General features: G+C 41.3%; 1 protein-coding gene across 1 annotated transcript; it reads right to left on the bottom strand.

Annotated features, from left to right (window-relative positions):
- Window positions 1–3,285: 3,285 nt before the first annotated feature.
- Window positions 3,286–3,831, bottom strand: LOC101542744 (ferritin heavy chain-like). The gene has a single exon (XM_055121102.1). The coding sequence runs from the start codon at window positions 3,829–3,831 to the stop codon at window positions 3,286–3,288; it is 546 nt and encodes a 181-aa protein (XP_054977077.1).
- Between the last annotated feature and the right edge of the window lie 14,332 nt (window positions 3,832–18,163).

Below are 18,163 nucleotides of genomic sequence, written 5' to 3'. Positions count from 1 at the left end.
CCGAATATGCCATGGGTAGCTTGCCAGGCTCTGCCATGCGGGCAAGATACTCTCGGTAGCTTGTCGGGCTCTCCAAGAGGGGCAGAGGAATCTAACCTAGGTCAAAAGTCCTGCCACTGTGCTATCACTCCAGCCCTTATCTTACATACATACTACATATGAATGAAGTAAAGCATTGTATTACGCAACTGATTGACTTCAATATGCATGATAATAAGCTCATTCATAGCACTGTAGCACTGTCCTCCCTTTGTTCATCCATTTGCTCTAGGGGGCACCAATAATGTCTCCATTTTGAGACTTGTTACTGGTTTTGGCATATCGAATACACCATGGGTAGCTTGCCAGGCTCTGCCTTGCGAGTGGGATACTCTCAGTAGCTTGCTGGGCTCTCCGAGAGGGACAGAGGAATCTAACCCGGGTCAGCCACATGCAAGGGAAACGCCCTAATTTCTGTGCTATCACTCTAGTCCCACTGTACTATCGTTCTAGACTCAAGCTCATTCATATTGTTGCAAATAGCATTTCATTTTTTATACCTGATTATTTCATATATATGTACATACACACATATACATATATGTATATATATGCCATATCTTCTTCATCCATCCATTCATAGTGAAAGTGCAGTTTGAATGCTTCCAGTTTAGAGCTAATGAAAATAATGATGAACTGTAGATGTGCATATATCTCTAATAATTTGTAGTTTGCCCTATTTATTTAGTCATTTTGGTTGGGGGCCATACCTACCACACTGTGCTCAGGGCTTATACTTGGCCTGTTGCTCATGGATGACCCCTGGTGATGCTTGGGGGGACCTTATTCTGTGCCCAAACCAAACTGCGATATATGCATGGAAAACAGGCACCTTACCTGCTGTAATGTCTCTCTGGCCCCTAGTCTTGGAATTTTTAAATACTCAGAAATGAAATAACTGGTCTATGATATACCAGTTTTTAAGTTTTCCTGAGCAGGTTATTTCTGCTTTCCTTGATGTCTGTGTCAATTCCCAGTCCATCAGCAGTGTGTAAGAGTTTCCGTTATGCCATATCCTCACAACAATCCATTCTTCTCATTTGCATCATTTATCTTCTCATAGGTAGGAGTTGATATCTTATTGTTGCTTGATTTTTTTTCCTATTTAGACTACATGGTAAACATCTAACTAATTTTGCGACTGTACAGAGGGCTTACCTAGCTTTTGAGCTCAGGGAGTGGTCACTTCTGGAGCTACTGAGTGGACCATGTGTGTTGCAAAGGTAATTTGTTTTGTTTAGTCTTCTTTTAATTTCATTTTTTAGTGACTCACCATGAGACACACAGTTACAAGATTGTTCATGACTGGGTTTCAGTCATGCAGTGTTACACTATCCAGGCATATTTCCCATAAAATATCCAGTGTATATTTCCCACCACAAATGTCCCCAGTTTCCTTACCCTCACACTCCTCACCTGCCCTCAATTCCCAACCCAGCTCTATGTGAAGCACATTTCTTCTCTCTCTCCCTCTCTCCCTCTCTCTCTCTCTTTCTCTCTCTCTTTCACTAACTCACTTCCTCTCTCCCTTTTCTTTTGGGCATTATGGTTTGCAACATAGGTACTGAGAGGTTATCTGCATATCCCTTTACCACTTTGCAGCCTTCAGCTCTTGTCCCAAGTGATCATTTCCAACAATCATTGTCATACTGGTCCCTTCTTTGGTGCAAGAATTTGAACCAAGGTTATAGCTGCACCCACATTCTAGGCAAGCACCTTAACCTTCATACTATGTCACCTGCCCACAGTGAACATCTATACAGGTGCATATCCATGTATGTTCTCAAAAAAGTGCTTATTCAGATCTTCTGCTTATTAAATGAGTTGATTCATTTTCACAAGTGCAGTGCATGGCTACAACACATTAATTTATTTGTATATGTTTCAACTTACCTACACCTGTGCGTTAAATCCTGCTGGATTCTGGGGTATGATTTTTTTCATCAAAGCAGTATTTGTGGTTATTGAGGCTTTTTGCATCTGTGTTCTCTTTTTCACTTGTATAACTTGAATTATGCATTATAGTTTTGGTAATGAGGTTACCCGTGGTGTTCAAGTTTAAGCATTGGTGTACAAAGTGCTCAGTTTGTAATCACACTGAAATGCCCATAACCCTGCACCTCTGACCCTCTGATCTGACCTTCCGGCCCCCTGCATTATTAATTGACACCTATGATTGTTATGTTTTGCTGTACACTCCTGCCTCTCTTGGTCCACACCCATATGTTCCAGACCCTCCACTTATGTTCCCATGATACTTTGTCAAACAAATTGTTCCCTCCCACCTCTTTCCCACCATTACTCCCAGGTCTTTAATTGTGGACAATATTTTATCCAAAGATGTTGTCTATGTACATATTTCCTTATTAACCACTGATGATTGAGATAATCTTGTGTTTTTACTTCTGGCTCTGGCTTATTCCACTCAGCATGAGCCCCTTCTATCCCATCCATGTTTCAGGGTACTGCATGGTTGGTTTAATTGCAACATTAATCTGTAGTAGAACATCTGGGTTGTTTCCATAGTCTAACTCTCTACCCACTGATGTTTGACATGACAACAGCCCAGTATATTATTGCATCACCGTCATTTCCCCCTATTAATTATATTTTGGGGTACTAAATAGACCATTTATAAATAATTTTTGTTGTTCTTGTACAAAGAAAATGAGAAATGGGTAGATTATAAAGCAATGGGAAGAACATAGATATGCAAACATCTGGATTAAAGGGACCTGGGAGCTTATCATACAAGTTTTCTTAAGTTAAAAATCATATAGAAAAAGACCAAACATGGGGCTGGAGCGATAGCACAGCGGGTAGGGCGTTTGCTTTGCACGTGGCCGACCCGGGTTCTAATCCCAGCATCCCATATGGTCCCCTGAGCACCACCGGGGTAATTCTTGAGTGAAGAGCCAGGAGTAACCCCTGTGCAGGCCAGGTGTGACCCAAAAACCAAAAAAAAAAAAAAAAGAAAATGACCAAACACTGAGCTACCACCTATAACCAGAATATCTCAGAAAGATCCAAGGAAAGAAAGTAAATAATATTTCTTAGCAAAATACACGTGCCTGTATCATTTTTTTCGTTCAGGTTACCTCATTTTATTTAGGAACCAAACTTTCTTGGAAGAAAAAGGAAAATAAGGTGGATTAAAAGGCTGTGCATGGTTCCAAAAGGCGTTGCCTCTGGAATACCCAGGGAAAGTCAGCTGGCAACAGGTGACCCTGGGGACGCCATCCAGCTTCACTCCTTCTTGGTGTCATCGAGGTTGTCAAAGCGGTACTGATCCAGGTCGGTGACCATGTTGACCATCTTGCACAGATTGGCCACGTGATTGCTCAACTCCTTGACATACTTGCTTTGCACATTCAGGCAGTGGGTTTGCAAGAAGTTGCAGAGGTAAAGGTCACGCAGTTGATGCGCCAGCCTGTACAGGTCCAAGAGGCTCTCGTAGACGCGGGTTTCCAGGGACAGCGCGTACTCCATGGCTTTCAGCCCGTTCTCCCACTTGTTTTCATGCCCGGGCTTCAGAATGTCCCAGAAGCAGATGTCAACGGTTCGCTTGTTCTGCAGTTCCATGAGGACCATGGCCTGCTTCCTTTCCTTCTGGGAGAGGCGATGGAAGAAGTTGGCGAAGTGCTCCAGCGCCACGTCGGGCCTGTCGAAGTAGTGCTCCATGGCCAGGTAGCAGTAGGAGGCATAAAGGTCCAGGTGGATCTGCCGGTTCACTGCGCGCTCGCAGCCCAGGGGTCGGCCAACGTAACCATGGGGAAACTGCGAGCAGGCCATGGGTGGGCTTGAGGTCCAGGAGGAGGGGGCTGGGCTCTGGGGATGCGAAGTGGCGGGGGTGAGTGTCCAGGACAGCCCTGGAGGAGGCAAGGAGGGAGTGGGGAGAGGAAGGGCTGAGCTCAAGGGGCTGGGGAAGAGACAGAAAGGAGAGAGGGGGACAGATCTGGCAGGGAGGCTGGGGACACTGGCCAGGCTCATCACTAAGGGCTCGTGTGTGGGACATGGTTTGTGACGTCATGAGTGTCGTGTCTTCCATTGTTGCATAGGCTGTGGGCGGGGCTTGGTCTGGCCCAATGACTCTAGGGGGCGTGGCTAACTCTGTTAGTTGTGGGCGGGGCATGTTCTTACCCTATGGCTCTAGGGGCGTGGCTAAGTGTTACTGAACCTCTGGGTGGGCTGAGCTGCCGCCAGGGCTCTATGGGCATGGCTAAGTTTTCCTTAGCCTGTGGGCAGTTTGAGCTGAGCCCTGGCTCTACACCAGGCATGGCTTGCTTTGTTGCCTAGTCTGTGGACATGGCATGGTCTGGCCCCAGGGCTGCAGGTGGTGGCTGGCCAGGCTGTTTTGAGTAGGCTGTGGTGTACCTGGGCTGTCATGGTGGCTAGGTCTGGCTGGCCTGGAGTCTGCGGGAAAGAGAGCTCTTTTTCAGATCCGGACACACCCAAGGTGTGAAGGGATGCTGCCTGAGTTCTTGGAGTCCAATGACCTTTTAATTTGCGAAGGTCTTTACTTTGTCTCATAGTTATTCTCTCTATTAGCAACCTTTTCTTACATCATGAATACATTGGCTTATAAATCTGAAAATGTGTATTTTAAATTGGGTGAAGTTCCCTTCTGTGTCCTATTGTTTCTTCTGATTTTTGTCCTACTGAAATAGCTGAGATTTTTCCTTCACGATCTTCTCTTTTTCCCCTCAAATATATAGCAAATATTTGTTCACTTATATGTAGGTATCAAGGGCTTCTAAATTTAATCCCGTAATTAGTGTGGATCTCATCTTCAGTTTCATAGCCTGCTCAAACATAAGCTTCAATCTAAGACAATCAATCCATTGTCTAGGGGTGTTACCCTATGAGGCTCCATGGCATAGTGATTGAAGGAAAAACTGGGTTCCATGTTGCATGAATCAGGGTGGCGTTGCATTGGGAGAGTGGTGCTCCCTGCAATGCTTGTAAGAATGTGTGTGCACCAAGGGTCATACCCAAGTTTTCTGCAAGGTTTTAGGGACTTGTGTCATTAAACCATCTCTTTGGTCCCCTTTTGTCTCCCTGTAGTGTTTTTCTCTTTAGGCATATGTTTGTGTGGGTGTGTTTCCCCACCTCTGCCTATGCAGATCTGTCTTTGTCTAGAATTCCTCAACTTTCTAGAATGCAGTGCCTGGACTTTACAGAGGGCTAAATACTACCAGTGATTACTTTCCAACATAAGTAGTGTTTGGGGATGTCAGAGCATGAAGGGTAAAAAAGGAAGGTTCTTCACAAGGTAACTATTTAGTTATTACTGTTATTTGTTTTGGAGCCTCACCTGTGAGTGCTCATGGCTTACTCCTGGATCTGTGTTCATCACTTGTTTCTGGGAATGCTGCAGGTACCATATGCAGTGCTGGATAACAAGCTATGCTCTCCTGGGGCTAGGCAACCACCTTAGTGGTTAGTACTTAGTACTAGCTTTCTCACGCATAAAGCAACTCTTCAGTATGACAGTCAACAACAACAGTCCACAACGTTTCAATCTTATAACTGGATTTTCTGAAGCTGTGCTTTTCCACTTAAGGTGTTTCAAGCTCTGTGAATTGACCAATATGCCTGTACTTTCATAATTTATAGTGTGCTAATAACACCTCTGTGTACCTGTGCACACCTGTGTAGTTTCTGTGTGTTTACTCAACATCCCAATTCAATCACATTTTCCTAAAAATATAAATACTCTCTAGATAATGTAGACCTAAGTTCAGTGCCACCCACCTCTTCTCTCAGCAGGCAATCAGGGAGTCAGTACTTAAGGCCAGTGGAGCACTTCACTTGTATGTGAGGTTAGGTTTTTTTTTTCTATAATTTCCAAAAGCCTCTGTGATTTCTTGGAGGCACAAACTTGTTTATGTTCCTGCTAAATATTGCCTTATTTTAATTCAAGAAATCCGTTCGGGTGCTGGGGCAATAGTACAGAGGGTAGGACACTTACTCTGGCAGTGGCGGATTCAAAATCCATATGTGTCATTCTATATGCTTCCCTCAGCTGCCACCTGTGGTCCCTGAGCCCTGAGCCAGGACTCAGCCCTGAGCATTGACGGTAGTACTTTAATACTGAATGAACTTTTCTCCTGTGAGGAAAATCTTCTCAAGTTTTCTTGTGTTCTCCCATAGGTCCTTGGATGATGATTGTCTCAGACATCTCTGTGCTTTTCCACCCTTCTTTTACTTAAATCAATCGACACTTTGAACATCCATTTCTTTATTGCACTTTTCTTCTTAAAACACATCCATATTTATTATGGTTTATGTAAGAAAGTTATAAAAGCGTCAACTCTTATGTCAGTTAAGTACATAGTTACTACAACTACACCATCAGCCTAGTGCCCAAGACCCTCCACCACTGCCGTTCTGTCATTCTAGTCTACCTTTTTCTTTCTGCTGTGCTTGGGAATGTCAGTTCTGTAATCACAGTTTATGAATTTCTCATCATTGTTGTCTATTCCCTTGTTTTATCTCTATATACCATAGAGAAAGGAGATCAGCCAGTATTTGTTCTTCACCCTCTGACTTATTTCACTTAACGTGATGCTTTCCAATTCCATTCAAGTTGCAGTAAACAAAAATATTTAATCTTTACTATGGTGGAATCTCCCCAATTTTATTTCTTTATTATTATAAAAAGATTTCATCTTAATTGTTATGACTTTCCATTTTGTATGCATATCACAATTATTTTATCCATTCATCTATCATTGGATATGAGGTTAATTTCTGTACCCAACCTATATAGTCTGACAATAAACAATGGTGTATATTTAATTTTTAGAATATTTTCATATTTACGGGGTGGATACCAAGAAATGGAATCACTTCATCAATTTTTTTGCTGTTGGAGGGCCATACATGGCACTGCTTGGGCTGTCTCCTGGCTTTGTACTCAGCGATCACTCCTGGAGGTCTCTAGGTGGTGTATGCGGTGCCAAGGATGGAACCTGGGTTGGCTGCATGCAAGGCAAGAGGCCTACCTAACTGCAGTATCACTTTGGTCCCCTCCCTGGGCCAGATTTAACTTCTATTTTGTTTAGAGGAGCTTCCATAGAGTTTTTTAGAGAGAACGAATTAGATGCCATTGTCCCTGAAAAGGAATGAGGCCTCCTCAGCAACACTGTTTCTTCCCAACTCTCACATACTCCATAGTAACTGGTGTGCTATGCCACCTCACTGTCATTTTGACTTGGATTTGCTTGTTGACAAATGATTAAGAATACTTTTTTATGCCAAGTAGCCATTTCTATGTCCTCTTCTGAAAAGTGTCTCTTTATTACCTCTCCACATTCTCTTGTTGCGGTTATTCTGCTGCTACTGTTGATGTGTTTTGTAAGTGCCTTATATATTTTGCCCTATATCTGGTGTATGGAGTGAAACAATTTGTTCTATTAAAAGAAGTGTGTCTTAAACTTTTAGCCAATTTTTTGATGATGCAAAATCCTTTGAAGTTGTGACTAATTTCTGCCATAGAATTGGTATCTGATAGATATTTTTATTTATGTGAGTTTGTGGACATTTGACTGTGGCCCAGCTGTATGTTCTGTCCTGGATAGTGTTCCAATTACATGAAAGAAGAATTTGCAATCATATTCCTGGAGGTGGAATGTCCCATACATACCTATTAAACCCCGATCTTCCAATACTTTATTCTTGAACCTTTTTTTCATGTTTTCTCTAATTCATACATCCCATGAGAATGCTAGTAGTTGCTAAAATATCCCCTACTATTAAGTTGTTATTAAGCTGTTGCTGTATCTCTCAGATCTTTCTAGCAGACTTTTTATAAATTTTACTGTTCTCGCTGTTGTGAGATGATACCTCACTGTCGTTTTGACTTGGATTTCCTTCATGATAAGTAATGATAAGTAACACTTTCTTGTGCCTAGTAGCCATTATTATTGATTATTGATTACATAACTTATTGATTGACTTTCAGTAAATTCATTTTGAAAATAATTAACGCACCTAGAACTATTGTCCCTAAACCAGCTTCTAATGTTTCCCCTTATCTCGGTACTTCCCTTAGTTAGAAGACTATATGATCTGATACAACCTGACCACCCCTATTTTTTAGTTTACCATCAGCCTTTATGACTGCTTTCCAAATTTACTCCCTGCCTGTATATAGCATGAGAGACCAAGTAGGTATCTTCTAAGAAAAAGAACATATGGTTTTGGTTCTTGAGTCATCCACTCACTCCATTGACACTTATATCAATTGTATCACTTTTCATCGAGTTGCTCATCGATCTGCTCGAGGGGGCGCCAGTAACATCTTTATTCATCCCTGTCGCATGTTAGTGTAGCCTAATGGTGTCTACTTGCTCCACGAACAAGAAGAGCCTCAAACCGTTCATTCAGGTATTGACAAAGAAGTCTGACGATCTCATAGGTGGCAGCCAGGCGTTCTTTTTCTTTTAATTTTTATTAGTGAATCACCGCGAAGTACAGTTACAGACTTACAAACTTTTGTGCTTGTGTTTTAGTCATACAATGGTCAAATGCCCATCCCTCCACCAGTGCCCATTTCCCACCACCCCCACTCAGTCCTCCCCCCACCCCACCCTGCCTCTGCAGCAGGGCATTCCCTTTTGCTCTCTCTCCTTTTGAGTGTTGTGGTTTGTAGTAGAGGTATTAAGTGGCCATCATGTTTGATCTATAGTCTACTTTCAGTCCGCATCTCCCATCCCAAATGGGCCATCCTAGCACCCTTTACTTGGTGGCCCCTTCTCTATCTGAGCTGCCTTTTCCCCCAGCATGAGAGGTGGGCTTCTAAGCTAAGGGGTAATCCTCTTGGTACTTATCTCTGCTGTTCTTGGGTGTTAGTCTCCCATTCTGTTATTTTATATTCCAAAAATGTGTGTAATATTTCTATGTCTATCCCTCTCTTTCTGACACATTACACTTAACATGACACTTTCCATGTTGATCCACCTATATGCTATTTTCATGACTTCATCTTTTATAACAGCTGTATAGTATTCCATTCTTTTGATCTCCCATGGAATAGTGTTGGTAACAGCTCTAATCCAGTGGTCATCTCTAAATCACATTATATGTCCAGCCCATTTGGTTTTCGACACCTTGGCAAACGAGACAGGGACCCAGATTCTCTATCATCAACAAAGTTTGAAGCTCTGGATTACTTCTCTCACTTTAGTGAAAGGTGATATTCCAAGCATAGCTCTTTTGATTCCTATTTGGGAATCCTGAATAGCATTCTTATCCTGTTTTTGTAGCACCCAAGTCTCAGAGGCATATGTTAGTGTAGGAAGAATGATAGAGTCGAAAAGATGTGCCAGGAGCCAGAGGTTCTTTGTCCACTTAACAACTTCTTAAACACTCATTTTTTTTTAGATTTTTAATAGTGAATCATCGTGGGGTACAGTTACAAACTTATGAACTTTCATTTTTGTATTTAGTTTACATCCCTTCATCAGTGCCCATTCTCCTCCACCAATGATCCCAGTATTCCTCCCACCAACCCAAACCTCCCCAACTTCAAACTCTACTACAAAGTGGTAGTAATTAAAACAGCATGGTACTGGAACAAAGGCAGAGCCACAGACCAAAAAAAATGGGTTCAGATATCCACTTATTACCATGTAAAAAAGTCAAATAAAAATGGACTAAAGACCTCAACATCAGACCAGAATCACTAAGGTACATTGAAGACAAAGTGGGCAAAACCCTCCACGACATTGAAGCCAATGGTATCTTCAAAGGTGATATGCCCCTGGCCAAGCAAGTGAAAACAGAGATAAACAAATGAGACTATCTTAAATTAAGAAGCTTCTGCACCTCAAAAGAAACAGTGACCAAAGTACAAAGACAGTCTACAGAATGGGAAAGGATATTTATTCAACACTCTTGAAGGTGTCACACGCTGCTCTCTTCCTCCTACACAGCTCAAATGCCAGATCGTTTGTCATGTTGAGTTCTCGACCTACGTACACTTAACTGCTGCATTCGGAGATGTTTGTTCTGTTGAGAGCAATGGAACTTCAGGAACTAGTCCATTTCTCATGAACATTGTCTTTGTGAGATTCAGCTGCAGTCCAACCTTTCCACACTCACAGTCGAGGTTGTGCAGCATTTGTGCCGCTTGGATAATGTTTGGTGTTATTAGAAGGATGTTATCAGTGAAGCGGACGTGGAATAGTTGCCAACTGTCTACCTTCAATCCAATTCCTTCCCATTCCAGTCATCGCATAATGTTCTCGAGGGTGGCCTTGAAGGGTTTCAGTGAAATGGTATCACCCTGCCAAACCCCTCTCTTTATATCGATGATCACTTCCTTGTAGAATGGTGAGATCCTGGTGGTAAATCCGTAATACATCTCAAGGAGGATCCTGATGTACTGGGTTTGAACTACCTGTTTGGCTAGGGATTTGATGACCACTTCAGATTCAACAGAATCAAAGTGCTTCTTTAAATCAATGAACATTAGACAGAGCGGCATCTTGAACTCTCACGAAACCACAGTGAGTTTGGTCACTGTGTAAATATGGTTGATTGTGCTGAATGTTTTTCGAACCCGTCTTGTTTAAATGGTTGTCCTTCATCTACTGTTCTGCCAATTCTATTCAGGATGACTCGAGTTGAATAACTTGTAGACGACAGCCAACAGGCAGATCATGCAATAGTTGCCGATGTCGTGGATATCTTCCTTTTTGTACAACAGGATGGTCCTGCTGGTTTTCCATTGGGACGGGACCTTCCTTGCATTCAGACAGGTAGCATGTGTAGTGCCGAGCAAGTGTATTGGTGAGTACTGGTGGCAGATTCTTCTGGTTTTAGGGTCTGTCCCTGTCTGGACCAGGTGCTGTACACTTCTTTGCCGATGAAATGGTGTGTCAGATTTAAGAAGGGAGAACACTGGGAAGGACATATCCATTCTATGGAATTTGGTATGTGGGCAGGTGGACGTGGCTATTGAAGAGATCTGAGTAGAAGTTGCGGATAACCTTCTCCATTGCCCTTCTGGAAGATGTGATAGATCCATCAGGACATCAGGGGACAGTTATCTTGGTCTTGTAGATGGCGAAAGACAGGTGGGCATTGCAAATACTTTTTCAGGCTTCTGCCTCATCGGCCAATGCTGCTGCTTTTCTCTCTTTGAGATCTTCCTTTATCACTTCTCTGCACAGCTTTGTGAGCATGGACTTTAGCTTGTGATTCCCTGAGGCTCGTGCCAAACCATGTTGGCGAATGAGCTCGAGAGTTTCGGAAGACAGGCATCTTTTTGTGGATTTCTCTCTCTCAGTATTCCTCGCACAATCATGGAGGCGCTGAACCAGTTGATCATACTCCTTCTTGATGTTGTCAATCATGGCATCTTCCCATATTGCCGCAATAGTGCCAAAGTTTGTGGTCGTTTTGGGAGTTCTCTTCTTAAACTTTGCAGCCTTTTCTCCCTCCTCAGTGAAGTAGAATTTCACATGAAGGAGACAATGGTCTGATTCCTTTTGGAATTTTGGGACAACAGCAACATCGATTAGGCAAAACCATCAGTTGAATATGAAGTCATCAATTTCATTGTGGAACTGTCCATTGGGAGACTCCCATGTCCAACGTTTAGATTCGGCCTTCTGGAACTGTGAGTTACCATGGATGGTCTTGGTTGACATGATGAACTCAACAATCAGTCTCTCACCCTGTACATTCCATTCTAGGCCATAGGTCCCGATGTTGAGTTCTTCGGGTGACCTTCTTGGTCCTGTATTTGTATTAAGATCACTGACAATGACCTTGTAGAAGCTGTGGTCTTTATAGAACGTCTCCAGCTCCATGTAGAACTTCTCAATTTCTTCTTCATTGTAGTTGGATGTTGGTGCATAGATGATGGTGATAGAAACTGCCGGCAATGAGCCACATCTATTCAAATGTAAGCATCTGATTTGGGTTGTTAGGCATTTGAAGGAATCAATGCTCATGGCCTAATTCATGTTGAAGAGGACCGGACATCATCACCAACATTAAGCCTCTATCGTCGCATGTTCTGAGGAACAGTTTTTCTCCACTGTTGAAAATGGCATGATATGATCTATGCCTTCTCATCTCAGCCAATCCAATGACATCATACTTGATCTTCTGTGCTTGCACCTTCAGGACCCCAATGGATGCTTCTGATGCCAGTGTGCATGCATTAAAAATGCAGACAATCATTTTAGTCCTTCATTTTGGCAGCCTAGTTTGGCCCTGAGATTTTAGCAGCCTTTCCTTGCTCTTCCTTCTCAACGCTGCTGTATTGGGGGCTCTTCCAGGATCAGGAAAATGAGGCCCAGTTTTGTTACTGTTTTTGACATATCGAATATGCCATAGGTAGCTTGCCAGGCATCTTCCTCTTGATGGTTCACAGCCTCATCGTGGCGAGGATGTGGCAATGATGCCAACCCTCGAAGAGTGAAACAACAGGTGTTGTCCAGAGATGCAGGCAGGTTCAGGGCTGGACTCCTTGCATTGACTGTGTCAATCTGGTCAGTACTTTTTGTACATAAGCAGCACGTACATGCACAAGGTGTAGGTGTTTGTCAGTGTTAAGATCATTACAACATGTTGTTGACACTATCATAAATTATTGATATGAAGTTTCTATCCTCACTTATCTAAGATTGTTTAGGTTGCTTTAGAAGTTTTATGTTTACATCTTATACCACACATTTCAGTAGCTCCTAGTGGCAATCTTGGAATTGCGACAATTCACTCAGACATTGTTTAAAAATGTTTTTATCATTCTTTCAATAAGAGTAGTGACGTTACAGGGTAAAGTTTCTTGGTTGGAGATTCATTACCTGTAGTAATTTCAATATATACTTTCATTCCTCTCTTGCTTACAGAATTTTCTTTGAGAATTCTAGTATGCGTCTTACATTGTTCCTTGTATGTGAGTCATTGCTTCTCTCCAACACTATCAAGAATCTGTGTCTTGGAATCTCGCCGTTTTGAGTCCAATGTGTCTTGGTGTTTTTCTGTTACTGTTAAGGGAAATTTTTGTGCCTCCTAATTGCTCTTTTCTCTTGTGGAATGCCTCTTTTATTCTGAGGTTGTTTATCCTGATGTTGTCAACAATCTCTTAGACTCTCCAAGTTTCCTTGATCTCTTTTCTGCTCCCTCTTCTTTATTTATAAATTTAGTGTACCTTGTATTAAGTGTCACTGATTTTCAATATTATCTGTAATTCTGCTCAGATTTGTTACTGTATACTTTAGCTCCTTCATTTCAATTATTTGTTTCTTCTGGGAGGGGGCGCACCAGTCAGTGTCTAGGGTTTATTCCTGGCCTTGTGCTTAGCAGTTTGCTTGGTCAGGCATGGGGACCCTATGAGATATCGGGAATTCAACCCAGGTTGGCCGCATACAAGGCAAGCTGTACTCTCTCTCCAAACCTATTGTTTTCCTTTTATGATTTAGATAGAACTCCTTTTATTATTTTATTTTTTAATCGAATCACAATGTGATACAGTTATAATGCATTTATGTTTGAGTTTCAGTTGTACAATAGTCAAACACTCATCCCTCCACCAGTGTACATTTTCCACCACAAATGTTCCCAATACCACCCTGTCCCCCTCCCCCGCCATCCCACCTCTCCCTCTGCCTCTGTGGAAGACAATTTCTTTTAGTGTAGTACTAGTGTTGGCAAATTTATTCAGATTTTTTTCTATACACCTTTTATTTAAATCCATTTTTTTCCTGACTCTGGTTATTGTGAATAGTGCTGCGATGAATATAGGAGTGCAGATGGTGCTTCTTCTGTGTGTTTTTGAGCCCCCAGGGTATATTACCAGAAGTGGTATTGCTGTGTCAAATGAGAGCTCGATTTCTAGTTTTTTGAGAGACGTCCATATTGTTTTTCCAAAAGGCTGGACCAGTCAGCATTCTCACCAGCAATGAAGGAAAGGCCCTTTCTCCATACATCCATGCCAGCAGTGTTTGCTGTTGTTCTTTTGAATGTGTGCCAGTCTCTGTGGTGTGAGATGATATCTGCTAGTTGTTTTGATTTGAGTCTCCTTGATGAACAGTGGTGTAAAGAATTTTTTCATATGCCTTTTGGCCATTCAAATCTCTTTTTTGAGAAAGTTTCTGTTCATTTCTTTATCCTATTTTTGATGGGGTTGGGTGGTATTTTCTTGTAGAGTTCAATCAATGCCTTGTATACCTTTGATATTAACTCCTTATCAGAAGGGTATTAGGTGAATAACCTTTGCCATAACATAAGCTATCTTTGTATCTTGGTCACTCTTTCTTTTGAGGTGTAGTGATTATACAGTCTGTGTACTTTGTTATTTACTTAATCATCCTCTCTGCGTCAGTAACAGAGCTAAAGTAATTTTATTTTCTAGAAGGTTTCAGTGTATTAGATCCTATGGTATTAGATCAGATTATTTGTGAGCCCCCTGCCTGCCCCATCCCCCACCACACACACACTTTACTGGCTCCAGTTGTTTTGTTGTTTTTTTTGTTGAGATTGCTGAGTAAGTAGAGTAGGGGAAGGATTCAACCTCTTTGATGTAGATAGTGCTATGTGTGTGTTGGGGGTGGGGGTGGGGTGAGTGTAATATAATGTTTGTACTCTTGTTAGTCCTCCTCTCTGGGGCTCAACATCTGAAACTGTGCAGTCTGTTTGCTCTCAGTGTACTCTGAGATGTAAAGAGAATCCTGAGGAGTAAGCTGGTAAGAAGCCCTTAAGAATTGTACATCTCATGGTAATTCAATAAGAAATTGAAAATATAATAAAATAAAGTAAGATCCTATAAAAGTAATAATAATGATAAAAATGAACACTGTTTCTGTTGTCTACTTTTTCAGGATCCTGGCCATTGTGGTGTACCCAGATCTCCCATGTAGACTTGATTTGGAACAAGGTTGTATATTCCACATCCTTTTGCTGTACATGGCCCGTGCACTTGGCTGGCTGGTTGTTCTGAGACCCTTCTTCCCACTTCACATCTCGCTCTTCATCTATCTTCTGTCTAATGAAGTGTGTATTCCTATACCTGTTCTCAGTTATAATATGTTAGTCCCCGTGGTGCAAGAGATGTCTCTGTCTCCCTCCAAGTTCTGGGACTCTCTCAGTATTCTGTCTTCCTGGTTAACACTATGTGATTACACTCAGGATGCAGGAAAGAAACTACTCTGCCACCATCTTGGTTCAAGCTCCCTCTTTCACTCCTTCAGTATCTTACTCTATTCACCTGACGCTCAGATGGCTTCTGATGTGGTCAATGTATGCTGTCATAATTATGAGTTTTTTAAATCTGTAGACAAGTTATTTTTTAAAGATTATCACAAAATTTTATTTTCAAAAAGTGATAATACACTAGTTTAGAATAATTATTTTAAATTTTCTGCTCAATTAAAAACTGAATCATGGTGAGATGCAATATTACAAAATGTTTCATGATTGGCTTATGGTCATATATGTTCCAATAGCTGTCCCTTCATCAGTGTGCATTTCCCACCACCAATGTTCAGTTTCCCTCACAAACCTCCACAATCCTCCAGCCTGCTCTATGGCAGACACATTTCCTGTGAAGTACTACCTGTGTCTTATATATCTTTGATATTAACCCCTTGTCAGATTGATACTGGATAAATATTTTTTTCCCCATGCTGTGGGCTGCCTCTGTATCTTGGTCAGCACTTCTTTTGAGTTGCAGAAGGTTCTTAGTTTATGTAGTTCCATCTTTTTTTTAACTTTCTTGGTGAGTGGATTTGCAAAAGGGGGGAGAGAGAAAGAGAGAGAGAGAGAAAGAGAGAGAGAGAGAGAGAAGAAAAGTGACTAAGTGACTGCCATATAGATAGGTTGAAGGGAGGATGTGGGAGCTAACCGGGGTCATTATTTGCGATAGTAAATTAATATTGGTGAAGGATGGCTCATGGAACAGTATATGACTGAAAAGCAATGATGAATAACTTCATAACTGCGTATTACACAGTGATTCAGCAAAAAAAATTTAAATGGATTAGATAAGGTATTTAATCACCTCTGAAATCTTTGTAAATCTTCTCTTTGCATTTGGTACTCTTCACTTTGATTATGATGTATTCAGGGGAGATTTGGGTATTTTTAAACTTCTTAGGACTCTACGTGCTTCATGAAAGTGTTTTGTTGTCTCATTCATATAGGAAAGGTTTTGACCATTTCTTAGGTATTTTTATTTTTGATTAATTCTTCTTTCTGCATTCTTCTTAGATATTGCAACCCATTTAAGTTGTAGTTTTAAAAATTGTCACCACAGACCTTGTATATCCTCCTGTTTAATTATTTTTCTTAATTTTGTATTTATCTTTGGGAAATTTGGCTCAATATATCTTAATACTCACTGGTTCTCTCAGTTACCTTATCAAGGCCATCAATAAATTTTTAATATAAAAGTTTTTCATTTATCTACCTAGTGTTCCTCACCGGGCTGGAGTGATAACACAGCGGTTAGGCATTCACCCGAGTTCGATTTCTCCGCCCCTCTCGGAGAGCCCGGCAAGGTACTAAGGTACTAAGAGTATCGAGGCTTCAAGCCAGAGCATGGGAAGCTACCCTTGTGTATTGGATATGCCAAAAACAGTAACAATAAGTCTCTCAATGAGAGACGTTACTGGTGCTCGCTCGAACAAATCGATGAGCAATGGGATGATAGTGTCAGTGATGTTCCTCACCGTTTTTTTACATATTTTCCCTTTGCACCGTTAGTTTATTAATTATTCATTTTCAATTTCCTGTATGAAATTCCTCCATGTATGTAATAACTGAGTTTAATTTTCATCCTGGCTGACTCTGTGAAATGCGAGTTTTTCTTGGGTAATAGTATACATTTTGATTCTTTTCAGTTAAAACTAGACAATAAGTTCTATAATAACTACAGTAGTACATAGGGTAGTGAGGTAAATATATCTTCAGTATAAAATTTCAACTAAGAGAGTCTTCACAAATAAATTTCTAAACCTTGAAGTTCTTTTCATTGCCATGCATGGTTTGTACACTGCAGCAGTATTGGCATCACGATAAGAAGTGGAGAGGCAAGCACTCTACAGTGTTTGATTCGATTTCGTTCTATTAGTAGAGTTAAATGTCTGACATGTTGTTTTCACAAGTGTTTCTCAGCCTTTTATTTTATTTTCTCAAAGATTTCTAGAGAAGTCCGGAACTCACTAACTGCCTTGTCTCTTATTGGTTAAAGGTGCCGTTAACATCGTCTTTTCAGCCATGTAGGGATTTGGAGAAAGTACCTCAGTATATTTCAAAGAGATGCATATTTCCTTCTCACGATCAGAAACATGAGGACACATTTCCTATACTTACCCTGTAGGCATATGGGGAAATTCTGGAGTGAAATTTCACGAAAGTGTCGATCAGTTTGAAAGTGTCAATCGAACTGATAGCAAGTTAAGTTTGAGTTCATACACGATTTGAATGTATGAGACATTAAGTTCAATCCCTGGCACTGTGTGGTCCACTGAGCATGCTGACTATGGCCTGAGCGAACCCCAACTTTACCATGCCCGAGCAGTGACCTGTCAATCTGTAACCCTAGCAAAGTATCACTGGAGTGGAGCTTGTACCCCTGAGCACTCTGGGGAAACCTAAAATGATCAGACTCCAGGAGTTTATTTCCCTTATGCTCATTTCACAAATACTTCATTATATCTAATGCATATTGTTCCAGAGTCTTTTAATTTAAATCAGCTAATTTCAGCTGTCACTGCATTTCTGGATGGTCGAGAACACACAGCGCTGGTCATGCCTTACTCCTGACTCTGCATTTAGGGATCACCCCTGGTAGTGCTCATTACACCATTTGGTGTATGTGGTACCAAGCACACTGCCCACTGTACTATACTCAGCCACAGCTGTATTTGTATTTCCCGATCTCTACAGATGTCAGCAAGGTGGTTGATAATAGGTCTAACAATGTCAATATTTTGCAGTTTACTCATCTTTGTCTTCTGGCCATCGAAATTTTGAATACTTTATGTGTCACAGATGAAGCCAGAAGTATAAGTAATTTGATTATTAATTATTAATGATTATTAATTATTTTTAATTATTCTTAGTTTGAATAATCTAAGGGTATGTTGCTAGGTATAGACATACA

Source organism: Sorex araneus, chromosome X (genome assembly GCF_027595985.1).
Source record: "Sorex araneus isolate mSorAra2 chromosome X, mSorAra2.pri, whole genome shotgun sequence".
Taxonomy (NCBI): Eukaryota; Metazoa; Chordata; class Mammalia; order Eulipotyphla; family Soricidae; genus Sorex; species Sorex araneus.
This window is presented reverse-complemented; position numbering and strand designations above follow the sequence as displayed.